Source organism: Polypterus senegalus, chromosome 9 (assembly GCF_016835505.1).
Source record: "Polypterus senegalus isolate Bchr_013 chromosome 9, ASM1683550v1, whole genome shotgun sequence".
In the NCBI taxonomy this organism is placed as follows: domain Eukaryota; kingdom Metazoa; phylum Chordata; class Cladistia; order Polypteriformes; family Polypteridae; genus Polypterus; species Polypterus senegalus.
Genome location: NC_053162.1, coordinates 128,305,414 through 128,321,167, shown reverse-complemented (window position 1 = coordinate 128,321,167; position 15,754 = coordinate 128,305,414). Strand labels below are relative to the sequence as shown.

At 40.4% G+C, this 15,754-nt stretch overlaps 1 protein-coding gene across 2 annotated transcripts in view; it reads left to right on the top strand.

The window, feature by feature from the left end:
* Positions 1-15,754, top strand: part of LOC120534997 (asialoglycoprotein receptor 2-like) — a 53,866-nt gene that overhangs the window by 15,022 nt on the left and 23,090 nt on the right. Inside the window, exon 3 of one of the 2 annotated variants that reach the window (XM_039762504.1) lies at positions 1,194-1,298. The exons of the other annotated variant lie outside the window; for it this stretch is intronic. Coding sequence (XP_039618438.1) covers positions 1,194-1,298 — 105 coding nt within the window. The remainder of the gene's footprint in view (positions 1-1,193; positions 1,299-15,754) is intronic. 2 annotated transcript variants of the gene reach the window in all.

Below are 15,754 nucleotides of genomic sequence, written 5' to 3'. Positions count from 1 at the left end.
TTAAAAGAAACTATACAATAAAATACACAAAACTACAGATCCATATATAATTATGTGATGATGGTGCTCCAAGAAGGTGGGGGCTAAATTAGGGAGAGAGAAAGGGGAGGATGGAGAGAGAGCTCTACTGATGTCACCTGGATGCACACTACTTGCAGTGGTCAGAGGCAGTCTATGCAAAGGCACAGGAGTTCCCTTATTACCTTACAACATAAAAGGGGCTGCCTGAAGGCCTCCGAAATCTAGACATCATGGGCTTGTACCTGGTCATCAATAGTTAACACAGTACAAACCTATAGACTGGGATGGATCGTGGTGTGATTCCACATAAAAAAAAAAACTTGACATAGTCATCACTGTGAACGGGTGGAGTGTAGCATAAGTGCTGCACAAAAGTTGGGGGTTGAATGAGAGAGGGCTCAGCTGACGTCACAGAGAAGTGCCCTCCTTTCACTGCATATAAGCATTCCCTTCATGCACAAGCATAGGAGATTTTCTATTAGCTTAAGGTGTAAAAGGAGCTGCTTGTGAGGGCTGTTGTAATCCAGTTGTTGTGGGTTTGTGACTAGCTGCTGGCAGTTATCACAGTGGGAATGTCCAGACTGGGATGAATCATGGAGTGATTTCATGCCAAAACAAATAACGTCTGATAGGAACAATAGGCTAAGATTTTGTTAAGGTGGTTTGAGTGTGGGAAATCCCAAAAGACAGGACTAGGCGATCTGGGTGTCTAATTGCTCACAATCAGAACCTTTGCTTGGCACATTTTAGGTAGCTTGACTTTAGATAACTTGTAACCTCTTGATATTTTTGTCTGTTCATTTTGCACAACGAACTGCAAAGCAAAATTTGAGGTTTGTCTGTACACCATGGCAAGCCAAATTAATATTTTAGAAAATGCAGTTCACATTTTGAAATTCTTTAAATAAGTCACATTGTAATACATCTAGAAGGCATTCTGAGATATCTTAAACGTGTTTCAAAATATTTTAAATACATTTTCAGGTTATCTCAAAATAACTTCTCATTCAGAATAGCTCAAAAAGATGTTGAAATATAGAAAAGGTCAAATGTTATTGTTCATTTTCCATTGCATTTAATGTATCAATATTCTTTCTTTCTTTCTCTTTCTTTCTATTACTACAATTTACTAATTACTACAATTAATCTTCCTCATTATTTATTTTCTACAGAGGTTCAAAAATGTTGCAACCATAAAAAATGTATCATTATGGCAGTGTTTCTTTCTGGATGCATCTTATTAACCTACAGATTAATTGAATATGCAATAATAATATGTAAGTATACATTCTGATTTTTATCCCTAATGCAATTCAGGATGGGAAGTTTAGATAAATTTCCATCCAAAGTCTGAGGTAGTTGGGCACAGGCTCTTTCATTGTTTCAATGAGACAAGCCGCTAAGACTACAGGCCTAAAATTATTAGGCTTGTAGTCTGCTTTTATCTTTATTTTGCTCTGGAATCAGTTATGATGTTTTCTATATTAACAAGACCATTTTCAGCCTGAGACTTATTTTGAATATATGCTGTGGAAGTTCATATTACTGCCTGGCACACAACCTGAGCAACTTAAAACTGATCCTACATGTGGCTTAGGCAATATAGCTTACCCATCTCTTTCTTGGCCTGGTAAGTAGGCATGAACAGTCTACAATAAGGGAAATGAGGGTGCTGGGGTGCAGATCATTCCTGTGCTTCTTAATATGTAGAAAGGGTGATGAGGAAAAAGGGTTGAATGCATGCATCACCGTGACTGGCTTGGTTAGGTGAGATGGACAGAGATGTTGACTAGATAGATGTGTGTTTTGAGCAGCTACTACAGAGTTGTAAAAATTATGTTATATCAAACCTTTTGAAATATATACTCACCTCATTAGCCTTCTTTTGATTCCCTTGGCCTAGTTATCCACCTGCTGTTAACAGAAAGTAATCCTACTCTTAAAACTCCACAAATCCCTCGCATTAGACTTTGCATCTAAACCTCTGTCTTCTTCATGTAAGTTTTTTGCTGACTCTGATCTTCTCCTTCATCTCTGGACATAGTTTAAATTATCCTCATCTACTATTGTTATAAAAAGAGATTTACCAAGTAGCATTTAAATTATTAGTGATTCAAGTTTATCATCATAAAAGCAAAACATAATTTCATGCAGTATGTTTAACAGTAAAAAAGATTATCAGTGCCCTCACCATTCACAGTGCATTTCCCAGTCAAAAAATAGTCTTAATAGAACGTAATTTCTGTCAAGTGTCCATCTCTTCACTGCTCTTTTATTCACTATTCTTTATCCGTTTACAAGTAGACATTGTATATTTTTATTTGTGCTCCTTAACATGAGTATACAGCAGATATAAAGTATGACTTCCATTAGTTGAAATCTTACCACAATGTGTCAATTGAGAGATTAAATGCACCAGATTTCACAATAAATACAGTTGGAGGCTATGAGTTTTTGCTTTAACTGACTGCAGCATGTTGGCAAATAATACCATTATATAACAAAGAGGATAAAGTACACCATTATGAACTCCTCAATAACAAGAGGTCTTGATAATGCTAATATGACTATAAGCTCACAGTAGTTAAAAATATGGCTGGCATACAGACTTATTCTTTTACAGCAATATTAACTTAATTACACCATAAGTTGTTCCGAAATAAAGCAAGTCCTCTTCCATTATTCTTATTTTTTTCATTCCATCATTTATTTTCATGGGCCTTAATTTTTGAGGATCAGCTCCATACAGACACTATTATGTATCTCTCTAAGTGAGAATTTTATTTTTTTTTCCAATTTCAAATAGTATATAACATCAGTTATCCACTGACTTAAAAGAGGTGGGTTAGGATTCTTCCAGTTGAGCAAGATGAGTCTATGTGTCAATAGTGAAGTAAAGGCAATTACAGTTTGTTTGTCCTTCTCCACTTTAAGCCCATCTGGGAGTACATCAAACACAGCTGTTAATGGGTTAGGAGTGATTGTAACACCAATGCTGTCTGAAAGGCATTTAAAAATTTTTGGCCAAAGAGACAATTTAATTTAATTGTTAATTTGGAACCTGCCACAAACATGTGGCCTAGTGAATCTAGAGCTTGATTGCAACGTTTGTAGTTTGGATCTTGTCCTGGAAACATTTTGGACAATTTTAAGCAAGATAGATGTGCTTGATAAAAGATTTTGAGTTGAATAATTGAATGCTTTACACATACAGTATGGAGCTCGAGTGAATTCTGTGTGTGGCTGCCTTCCACTCACTTTCTGAAATGTTGATTAAAAGATCTTTTTCCCACATTATTCTTATCTTACTTTTCTACTCACATAAACTGGAAGCCTTTGAGTGTAGTGATCAAATTGGGAGTATGATCCTGTAATCACTTTTCCTATGAATCAGAGATAACCACAATCATAATACAACCTCTAATCCCTCAATAGTGCTCCAAGGCCCACCATTTAATCTACCAGTTGTAACGGCCGCCCCTTACCCGGCCGGCAGCTACACCTCCAAGACCTGTGGCCTGGATTAATTGCTGAGGTTGAATCTAATCAAGCCGTACCTTTAACAAATTAAACCTTTTCCCCACAATCAACGGTGGAAATAAGCACAAAAGCAAAACAGATATGTAAACTTAAACTGATAAAATGTATTAATTGAAACAGAAAAGCTAAATAAATTATAAATATCCCTCCACCAAAGCAACACCGTGACAAATCCCTAGATGAATATAACTACCCCTCCCTTGCCCTTGTAACATATAACAAACAACACAAATAGCAAAAAAGAATGAATGAAATACGGAAATGAACGATCGTGAACTTGAGTCCGAGTAACAATTGTCCTAAATGCAGATGACTGGTTAACCGATATATGGAGTGTTTGTAATTCCCGGAAACAAAAATGGAACAGCCTCACCGTGTATCCTTGGCGGTGGTGGAAAATGATCCGACCCCGGGGTCTCTCGATGATGAGGGTGTTGGAGTGAGTCCGGCGGAATGAAAACAAACTGGATGGAAAAGCGCGATGTGAAATACAGCAGGTACAGGTGGTTCGTGGTCGTATATCGAAAATCTCCTTCTCTCCTTCCTCTTCCTCTTCTCTTGGTTGTTTTTATAGTCCTGTGACGAATGTAATTGATTAATTGAAAACCGGTGTTTTCCAGGTTTGGGGCTGCGATCTCCTTCCATCATCGTAAGGGGGGACGGCATGCACTGACACACACAAACAGTAAACGGGACGATGGAAACAAGACGCACGTGGTACGAACACAAACACTATTACTACTATGTAGCCGCGCTACATTCCCCTCCCCCCAACCTTGGACAAGGGAGGGCCAAAGTACGGCTTGATATTGGCCACATGAATAGTGTCAATCTTGGAGTTAGTGCCGATACCCCTTTGAATTTGGAAATTAACTGGACCGGTTTGACTCACGATCACTGCTGGACTTAACCATTTAGGCGCAAGCTTGGCGGAGAACCGCTTGCTGGCATCCGAGAGGTGGTGGGTTCTAGTCCAGACCAAGTCTCCCGGCTTAAAATGCGCTTCCTTCCGCCGGGCATTATATAACCGGGCATGTCTGGACGTCGATTCCACCAACTTCTGTTGGATTCTCCTCCGAAATTCTTCTAATTTTAAAGTGTTATTGTGAACGGGTGATTTGTGAACTAGGGGCTCCGGGTAAGAGTCGGTCGAACGGGCCCTTCAGCTGCCTGCCTAGTGCCACCAAAGCAGGCGTTTCACCTGTGGCCTCGTGCACTGCGGTGTTCAGGGCAAACCGGAGCTCGGGGAGCCATTTATCCCAGTCCTGATGGCGTTCACCCACATAGGAGGCAATCATGTGCTTCAGGGTCCTGTTCACTCGTTCAGTCATGTTGGCCTGGGGATGGTATGTTGTAGTAAGATTTTTCTTCACTCCCCAGGCTGTATAGAGATCATCAAGGACTGAACTCGTGAACTGGGGACCCCTATCCGAGATGATGTTCTTCGGGACCCCCCAGCGGGTGAATATCTCATTCTTCAGGGTGGAGCTCACCTTGCTGGCACGGGCATCAGACAGTGCAAATAGCTCCACCCACTTAGAGAAATAATCCACTACCACCATCAGGACAGTTTTCCGTGAGCTGGTCATCGGGAATGGCCCCATCAGATCGACCCCCAAAGTCTCTCCTGGTCCAACTGCGATAGTCAATTGCAACATCCCTGATGGTTTACCAGGTGGGTTCTTTAGCTGTTGACATGTGTGGCAGTTCTTCACGTGGCGGCAAACATCTGTCCGGACCGATGGCCACCACGCCACCCCCAGAATCTTCAAGAGGGTTTTCGCCCGGCCAAGATGAACACCTAAAGGGCTGTCGTGAAAAAAGTTCAAAAACTCGGGGATGAGCGCCTCCGGGACCACAAGTTGTTGTTGCAGGCCCCCCAAGGATGATGGAACAGATCTATACAGAACTCCTGGAGGTCCAAAAAGTGTACTCGGTCAGTGCGTTGTTTATCCAGCTCCTTTCTAATATTTTGGCAAAAAGGGCTGGAAGCTTGTGCTTGGGCCAGATCATAAAGTGTACTAGGTAGTGATGGAAATACCTTCTTTGCTTCTGCCAAGCACACCATCCCCGAGGACTCTGATGCCCTAGACAGAGCGTCAGGCACGATGTTGCTACAGCCCTTCCGGTACGTCATCTTGAAGGCGAAATTCTGGGCGCAGCACCCACCTGGTCAGTCGGGAAGATGTCTTCGGGTGATTAAACACCCAGGTCAGAGCATGATGGTCTGTGTACACTTCAAAATCAACCCCTTCTAGAAAATGTTTCCATTTTTCCACGGCCCACACTACCGCCAAGCACTCCTTTTCTGCTGTTGAGTAATTGAGCTCGGCACCATGCAGCGCTCGCGAAGCATATGCAATGACGCGCTGTTCCTGGTTCCTTTTTTGGATGAGCACGGCCCCGAGCCCCAGGTTGCTGGCGTCCGTATGTACTTGAAAAGGGAGCCGTGGATCAGGCTGGGCCAGGACGGGTGGCTTTTGTAGATGTTCTTTCAATTGTTCGACGGTGTCCTGGCATTCTTTGGTCCATTCCCACGGGACATCCTTCTTTCTTAATTGGTTTAAGGGAGCCGCTATGTCGGCCAACCGAGGGATGTATTTATGGTACCACCCCACCAATCCCAAGAAACGCTGTAAAGATTTTAAGTCTGTGGGTGTGGGGTAGTCTCGGATGTCCGAAATCTTTTCTGGGTCTACAGCAACCCCCTCAGCAGACACGATATGCCTGAGGAAATGGATTTGGGGCTGAATGAAGGTACACTTTTTTGTGTTCAGGGTGAGGTGTGCTTGCTGGAGACGATGAAAGATGGTATCCAAATCCTGGAGATGCTGTTCAATTGAAGGGGAGTAAATAACAACATCATCAATGTATACAAAGCAGATTTTCCGATTAACCCCTCAGCACTTGTTCCATGAGCCGTTGAAAAGTGGCACCAGCGTTCTTAAGGCCAAATGGCATGGTTTTAAATTGGAACAAGCCCTCAGGGGTGATTACGGCCGTCTTCTTTTTACTCCCCTCATCCATCGGCACCTGCCAATAGCCACTGCGGAGGTCCAATGTACTAAAAACAGCTGCTCCATGCAGTGACTCGAGTATTTCATAAACCAGGGGCATGAGATATGCGTCCAGGTTTGTCTTTGCGTTCACAACCCTGTAGTCCACGCAGAAACGAAAGGTGTCATCTGTTTTCTTTACTAGGACTACAGGGGATGCCCAGGAGGAGAATGATGGTTCAATTATTCCCTAGGCGAGCATTTTCTCTAGATGTTGTTTAATAATATCCTTCTTCAGTGGAGAAACCCGATACGCCCGGTGTCTCACAGGGACTTCATCGGAGGTATGAATCACGTGGGTAACCCCCCGTGCGACTCCTAATTTCTCTGTCCATACCCCCGACCACTTCTTCAGGACTGGCCTGACCTCTTCGGGTTGTTCCTCCACTGGGGCAGCCGCCGAGGTTTGATTTTCCCTCCTCACTGCTGCGTAAAAGTTGATTGGATTCAGACTTGAGTCTTCCCTAGGTTTATGTACAAAATCGCATATCCCTTCCCCTGGCACCGTATACCCCCTGGGACAGAGATGAATAGTCATCTTCATTGCTGTTAAAGAGTCCAGCCCAAGGAGTAACGGGACGGACAGGTGGCGGTCATCCAGAACGTAGGTCTCCATTTCCCAGGTGGTGGACAGTACGCTGTACCTCAGGGGGACTCTGCCCAAAGCCTTGTGTTCACTCCTATCTGCCAACAAGAATCAGACAGATGGGGGCAGGTGTCATTTTATCTGACGGTCGGCAAATCTTCCTCCAAATATTATGTCTGATGAGGGTATGATGGCTTCCGGTGTCCACCACTGCATCCACCAGCCACCCCTGCAGCGACACTGGGACGACCAGGAGGGACGCACTGACCTGCATAATCGTGAGATTGGCCTCCGACCGGCCAGGCTTGACTCGCTGGGGTCTTAAGGACTGGGTTTCTTTTGCACTGGACTGTATTTTACTGCAGTACGACTTGGAGTTACCCCAGTCCCGCTCCACCTGTGAGCCAACCCTAACCAGATCTTCAACCGACCCCACAACCCCCCTGAGACACCCAGCTAGCCGCGGGTTACAGGCATTAAGGATGCGACGGACCACCTCTTCTTTGGACATGGCCGGCCGCCACTTTAAACACAAAGCCCTATATTCATAGGCAAAGTCCCGGATGGAATGTGTTGGAAGTTGTACCATGGATCGCAGCTTGTCTTCAAGTTCGGTCTCATAATCCTCAGGAAGAAAAGCTGCAAGGAAAGCTTGTCGAAAAGATCCCCAGTCCGTGATGTTTTTCTTCACGGTCAGCCACCAACTGCACACTGGCCCAGAAAGGGAGGCCCCTATCACTCCCAAAAGTTTTTCAACTGTCAAAGGCGTGACAGCCAAATACGCCTCCCCTTCTTCCACAAAGTTGAGGACATCATCTGTAGAATATTGAGCCCCCAGCTTGGGGAAGGCCAGGCGTACCCCAGGGGTGGGAGGACGGGTGACGTATATAGCACCTTTGCGACCCCCGAGGTGTCGAGTGGATAGGTGACTGACGGTACGTCTGGAGACTCCTCCTGACTTCCCCCTGAAGAGATTCTCGCCAGTGTCAATCCCGCCTCTGGAGGCACAGCACGATCTCTTGTCCCAGGAGTTTAAGTTGTTCATTAACATATTCTTTCATCTCCTCCTGGGTGCTGCTGATGCGGGTCCGTGAGGCTTCTTCGCGTTCTAATGCGCTTTCAGCTACTTCACAGGCCCTCTCATTTACGCGAGCAAGTTGCTGCACCAGATCTTCCCACAGAGGCGAAACATCTTCCTGGCCATCCTCTTCAGGTCCATGGTGATTTTCAAGGTACAGCGACTGTAAAGAATCTACCACCTCCTGCACTGCTGAACATGCTCTGACTGTGACGTGGCGAGCCCCGGCTACTCCTTCCTCACACTGCAGCGAAGCAATGGTGTCGTCCAGCTAGGCATGCACTACAGACATAATGTTATTCTGAGGGGAAGATTTTTTTTATTTTTTTAATATATATAAAGGCAGACGGCGATGTTTTTTTTTTTTTCCCCCAAAGATTCCTCAGAGAGGGCACCACTTATGTAACGGCTGCTCCTTACCCGGCCGGCGGCTACACCTCCAAGACCTGTGGCCTGGATTAATTGCTGAGGTTGAATCTAATCAAGCCGTACCTTTAACAAATTAAATCTTTTCCCCACAATCAACGGTGGAAATAAGCACAAAAGCAAAACAGACATGTAAACTTAAACTGATAAAATGTATTAAATGAAACAGAAAAGCTAAATAAATTATAAATATCCCTCCACCAAAGCAACACCGTGACAAATCCCTAGATGAATATAACTACCCCTCCTTTGCCCTTGTAACATATAACAAACAACACAAATACCAAAAAAAGAATGAATGAAATACGGAAATGAACGGTCGTGAACTTGAGTCCGAGTAACAATTGTCCTGAATGCAGATGACTGGTTAACCGATATATGGAGTGTTTGTAATTCCCGGAAACAAAAATGGAACAGCCTCACCGTGATCTGACCCTGGGATCTCTCAATGATGAGGGTGTTGGAGTGAGTCCGGCGGAATGAAAAACAAACTAGATGGAAAAGCGCGATGTGAAATACAGCAGGTACAGGTGGTTCGTGGTCGTATATCGAAAATCTCCTTCTCTCCTTCCTCTTCCTCTTCTCTTGATTGTTTTTATAGTCCTGTGACGAATGTAATTGATTAATTGAAAACCGGTGTTTTCCAGGTTTGGGGCTGCGATCTCCTTCCATCATCCATCCCCCTTTACGGGGACGGCATTCACTGACACACACAAACAGTAAACGGGACGATGGAAACAAGACGCACGTGGTACGAACACAAACACTATTACTACTATGTAGCCGCGCTACATTCCCCAACCTTGGACAAGGGAGGGCCAAAATACGGCTTGATATTGGCCACATATCAGTGGACACATAGTTGCGGGGAATTCTTTCTTAATATAACTATTGCTGAAGATGAAGTCTTTCAGACAACCTTCAGAGCAATGAAAGCAGTTAAGCACTACTTAAAAAATAGCTTTTTAGCTGGCTACTTTATTTGTGGTTTACATTTCTAAATACATATACTGGATTACCTGTGCTCTAGGCTTGGTTGACCTATGGAGTAGGAGCTAATTTTGATCATATGTATATGAAGAATATGGAGAATGACAGGGTCATTTGTGTCATATGTGCAGAAATTCCTAATTTCACGTGGTACTCGACATGCAACATGCCACCATTCTCCAGCTATAAAAGTGTACAGCAACTTTTAAAGGAACTCACTTGATACCAGAGGGAAAGACCCAACATATTAGTGTCCCAGGTATCCTGACTATATTTTTCCAAGCAAAATCAGAGATACTGAGTGTTATAAATCATATTGCTTATCAGCCTCCCTTTACTACTCCTTGCTGAGGGGTTTTTGGGATTTTGTTATCTGAAGCCCCTAACCCGTAAGGCCCTTTAATAATTCCCATAAGGCAGAACCCTTCCTGTTCCCCCAAAGCACTACAGAAAAATAATGGTGATAACATATATCCAAAAATGTTAACTTTAAATGTTGTTAGTCTTAAAATGTCTTGACTGTCTCTGAGTACTCACTGTAGATAATAAAGTCAAATGCAGTTGTAAATGATTCATTTTCTTTGCTTCATCTTGCATCTATAGTCATTCTGCTCCTCAAATAACCATTAATATGCTCACAAAAAAGCTTTTAAATTAATTAAATTTTGTAAATGGAAACTTTTGACTCTTTTTTATTCATGTCTAGAGATATCTTTATTTGTCTATTAATTTTATTATAACATCTTGCTTTTGATTATATATTAATATTTTGTTTATTTTTTATTATCACGCTCCCAAACGCCAAGTACAAACTACACGAAACAGTTTCAAACCCTGATTCAGTTAACTTGTGCTGAGATTTTTAAAAATGTATGAGTTTTTTACCATGTTATTCAAATGTCATTGAAAAACCTCTGCTTCCATTCAGTACTGGAACGCCAAGAAAAATAAAAACTAAAAATATTTCAATGGGCATAAATTCTGCCTTTTTGTCACCTGCAGTTTACCTGAATGACAGAAATTCTTAGTGATGGTAACATGCCTAATAGAGCATATTGCTAGCTATTTAGATGAGCATGACTGCATGGGCATGTGTTGGCCAGTTTCCCAATTAAAGAAGATGCTAGGACATAGTAAGATCATCAGGTCTTTGTACTACTTTAAGTAGGAATCCTTTATTTTCACGTTTTCTATTAATATTAATTTGGAGCTCATAGAGTCATCCTTTGGCAAAATGCTCCAATGTCATAAAAATGTGCTTAAAAAAGATTAAACACATTAATGGTGTGTCTGACTCAGAGACAATTTGCATGACCACTTGTGAGGCCTGCCGGCGACTGCACACCCAGGCAGATGGACTCTAGCAGCCAAGAGACACATTCAAGTGCTCTGACATAGCAATCACGGAGTTGCTTTTATGCTAGCTTCTCCAGGTGGTCTTCTCCTCCTCACACAGGACTCAAGTTTGTCCTTCTCAGGTTCAGATTTACACTATTACAGTATATCCATGTTACACCTGGGTAACTCTCACGGCACCCAACACTGCATTAGGTCATTGATCATTAGCGCATATTTGTTATATTTGCTTAATCAAGCACTGGGCTATATGCCTATAAAGATTTCATATTTTATAACTGGAAAATGGTCTATTACTTTGTTAGTTTTTTCTTTTAGGCCATTCAACTACCTTATTGCTTCACTATCTGCAAAAGGATTTTTTGATATTGTAAAATACACTCTGAAAAAATTATTAGTTTACGTTGGTACAGCATTCTCATTTTCCAGACTGGGGTACTGACCTCTGGTCCTCTAACCCTCTGCAGGTTTTTGCTTAAAATATTCTTTTTTAATAAGAACCCATTTTTGTACTTCTAAAGCAATGTGATTTTTTGGGTTTAGTTTTAGCTAACTCAATTTTTAAGATTCAGAACCCTTAAATGCCTATTTTAGTTTTAAACAGCTACACTAAGGTTTTAATTATTGCCTGTTTTCTTAAGAAACCACCAGCTCCCTAGCTAACATGCTTCTATTTTCACCTGTTCACCAGCATTGTGAAGCATCTGTATTAATACAATGTTTTGAAATAAATGAGAGAGAAGGGAAGAATCAGGAGATGCAAATCTGTTTGAGACCACAAAACACATGGACAATATTCTCTGAAAGTGAAAATCTAATAGGGAAATAAAAGTCTGTACTTTAGGAGAAAGGGTACATGAAACCTAAACCCAGTCTTCAAAATTCCATTTGGCTTTAAAGCTGATTTAGTAAAAAAAAAATGTAATTTTAAATGGACACAATAAAAAATTTAAATAGTGGGAAATTTAACAAATATTATCTTATAATAACCTCTCCTGAACTTGGTGGTCAACAAAGAACAGATCACTGTCTTTCTCTGGTTGAGAACTTTCTACGGAGTATCAAAAAATATTTCTTACAAAATGTCCTAAAACAGTCCTTTACATTTAGTGAAGCAAAATATAAAGTGATAGTAATGCAATAAAATATTTAAATAATTTATAGTGCCATTTTATTTTATCCTATTAAATTACATTAGCCTTTAACAATTACAAATGGAAGAACATAAATACTGTAAATATTTTTCATTTCATTATATCATGAAGTTTATTGGCCCTCGGGTGAAATGTATGAATATTCTTCTTGGGAGAGCAAACTTTGCTACTTTGGAAAGGTGGAATGTATGTAATGTATGCGCATACACGACCTGGCAGCATTACATCCTCTAAGATTACCCTCAATATAACCACTCCAGAGGCTAGTGTGCTGAGCCCTCTTCTGTATTTCTTGCTTACCTCTCATTGTGTGGCCAAAGTCAGCTCCAACGTCATTATTAAATTTACTGATGATACCACCACCATAGGCCTTATTACTAACAATGATGAGGCAATGTATGGAAAAGAAAATCTGTTGACTCACAGTTGTAAATTTTTTGCAGAAGCCATGATTGCTTAACTAAAGTGAGCACAACAAATTTGCACTCTCATCAGGAAGGCTCACTAACACCTATACTTCCTCAGATGTCTCAGGAAAACTTGGGATTCTCTGTTCATCTTTTCTCACTAAAGTCTTCAGGTGCATAATGGAGACTATCCTCACTGGCTGCCTAACATCTTGGTACAGCACTTGTTTGGCCCAAGTTCATAAAGCACTGCATAGTGTGGAGATGGTGGTATGGGATATTACCAATTTAAATAAGGCATTGCCTTGTGAGCAACCTTCACAGATACACACTGCTGTGGCAGGGAAGTTGAAAGTGCTGCAGACGTCCAGTCAGAAGTGAAGCAACATAAGAAATCTTTTTGATTAATCTGTTATTTATTTTTAACCATGCTTTAACACTTGCTGCTAGTGGCAAATAAAGAGCCAGTTTCTTTTTATATGCTTGTAAAAGTATAATAGATGTGTAGTTTTCTGAAACACCATGAAAAACATTCATAAATCATCAAACAATTCAGATGAAATTAAACTAAATTAATATCATTGTATATGTAGTAGATGGCAGCAGTTGATTAATAGTGTGCCTAACTGAATTTGCCCAAAAGGAATTGCACTTTATTTATTAAATTAATGCATAGATTTGAAATGTAACAATTGGATTTCCACAATAACAAAGCTAAATACAACAAAAACACTGAACTCATATGAAGTGATAACATTAGCAAAGCTCTTAAACATAAACAGTAGCCAGTGTGCCATCCTCAAAGCATCAACACACAAACAGGCTCTCAAATGAAACACATTTTCACTACAAAAAAATTTCTTGAATGAACATCCAAAATGAAAACTTCACTTGTAGATGATTTTCCAGATAATGGAATGGTTGATTTCTAATTGTTTGGAGATTGCTTTAAAGCCCTTCCCAGACTCAAAGGCATCTTTAACCTTCTTTCAGAATGCTTCAGAAAGCTCTTGCGATCTAGTCATGGTGATAACACACACAGCAACAATGTGTAAACCAAACTAAATGTATGAGGTTTGAAAAAGACAGGTTCCTTTAAGATCTTCTTTAATGATTTCCTAATCACTTGCATCTGATCTAGTGCGCCTAGTTCTAATTTTAGATATCCGAGGTAGTGATAAATGTAGAGGAGTACTGTTTTCAAATGCAAAATTTTAATTTATCTTTATTGAAATGATAGAGTGGACTACAAAATGTAACTGTAAATGTACAGTACAGTACTCTAAATTTATATATATGTATGCATATATGTATAATGTAACTGTATATCATGTACTACACACTTTTTAAATGAACATTACATTTTTGATATCTCCAAGTATGTTTAAAAATAAAAAACATAAACTGACTTGTCATATTTAAGAGTTATCTCCATTCAACTCTATTAAAAACATTTTCTTTGTCTAGTAATAGCCAGGCTTTTGCAAACTGAAATACTGTAGTGGTATACACATTACATTGAACAATCTTGGAAGGTACGGAAATGTCTTCTTTTAATAGTTAAGTCTGATTGTGTGATATTATGAAAGGGAGTACTGTACTTTCTTATTTTTTAACCAACATTTTCAACAAGATCTTAACAATGTCATTTATCAGTAAGACTGGTATGTAAAATGCACACTCAAAAAGTGCCTCTGTTTTTCTTAGGAAAGATAATTGACAACTGGGATAATGTCTTTATGTGCATCTAAGAGTCATTTCCAAGGCAATCTACAGAACTACTTATATGGTCAGAATCACCTTCTGAAAGTTCTGGGACCACCTTATCAGAGTTCCTGATAATGGCCTCAGATACTCTATCTCTGCATCTCTGTCCTCCAGTTTCTAAATATAGTCGGCCCTCTGTATCTGTGACTTTCACAGCCGCAGATTCAACTAACTGTGCATCAAAATAAAAAAAATCCAAAAAGATCCAAATAGCAAAACTTGAATTTGCAGTTCACCAAGCAGTACACTGAATCCACACAAATGAAATTGTATGTAGGCACACCCTACTGTGGCCTCCTGCCATTTCATAAATACTTAGCCTTTCCCCAACACTCATTATTTGAGCATTGCTCACCTAGCATTTTGTTTGTTCACTACTTGTGTCGTATGCACTCTCTGTTTCTGTGAAAAAATGTTTCCTAAAAACCAATTAAAGGAATACTCCGTCCAAAAATTATATTTTTTACATGGTACTTACATCATGTAGTTTGTAGAGGTGGCTGAGTAAATTGTTTAATCTCATGATTTCATGGAGAAAGTCCATAAGAGAGATTCTCATAAACACGATTAATAAGTAACCAACGCTGGCCTCGTTAACGAGTCAAAGCAACCTCAAAGGTTAAGAGGGAGCTTAAACTGCTATCTCTCAATAAGGAAATACAAATTTTAGATCTTTTGAAAAGTGGCATGTTGTTTGCCGAAGTGGGCCATAAGGTCAGTAAGAATTATAAAGTATTATAATAGAGGTGAGTTAAAGTATACAGGATGATATGTATACAGTACATTATATGCAAATAACATACCATTTTATACATATAGAGGACTTAAGTATTCATGGATTTTGGTATCCATAGGGGGCCTTTGAAGCAATTCTGTGTAGATACAGAGGGGTGATTGTAAAGGGAGACATTTTGCTTAATAGTGCTTTACTAACCTTCTTTCCATCTGCTGTAAATATTCCTTCAATTTAATGTTCATGAAGTAATTAAAATAAGTGCATTCCTGGAGCTTATATGGCACACCACAAACTGTCTTGGAGTGGCTGTCTAGCCAAACATATGGCCACCACTTTTACTATATGGTTCCATTTTTTGTTGAATCTCCAAACTATACTGTGCGGAAGGCTAGGTGCCTGTTCATCTGAAAATATCTTTGGGTGGAGTATTTCTTTAAAATGTTTAAAGCACAGTCAGCTTAGTCATCATAATCAAATTTTACTTTCTTTTCCATGATATACTCAATATAATTTCTTATCTAGAAAAATATTTATTTTGGACTTTGTGAAATTTTATTTCTGCCTATTGGCTCTAGCCTGTTTTCCATTTGCTTGGGTGGTTACTTTACCCTGTAGTTTTCTGAGCATACCCATGTGT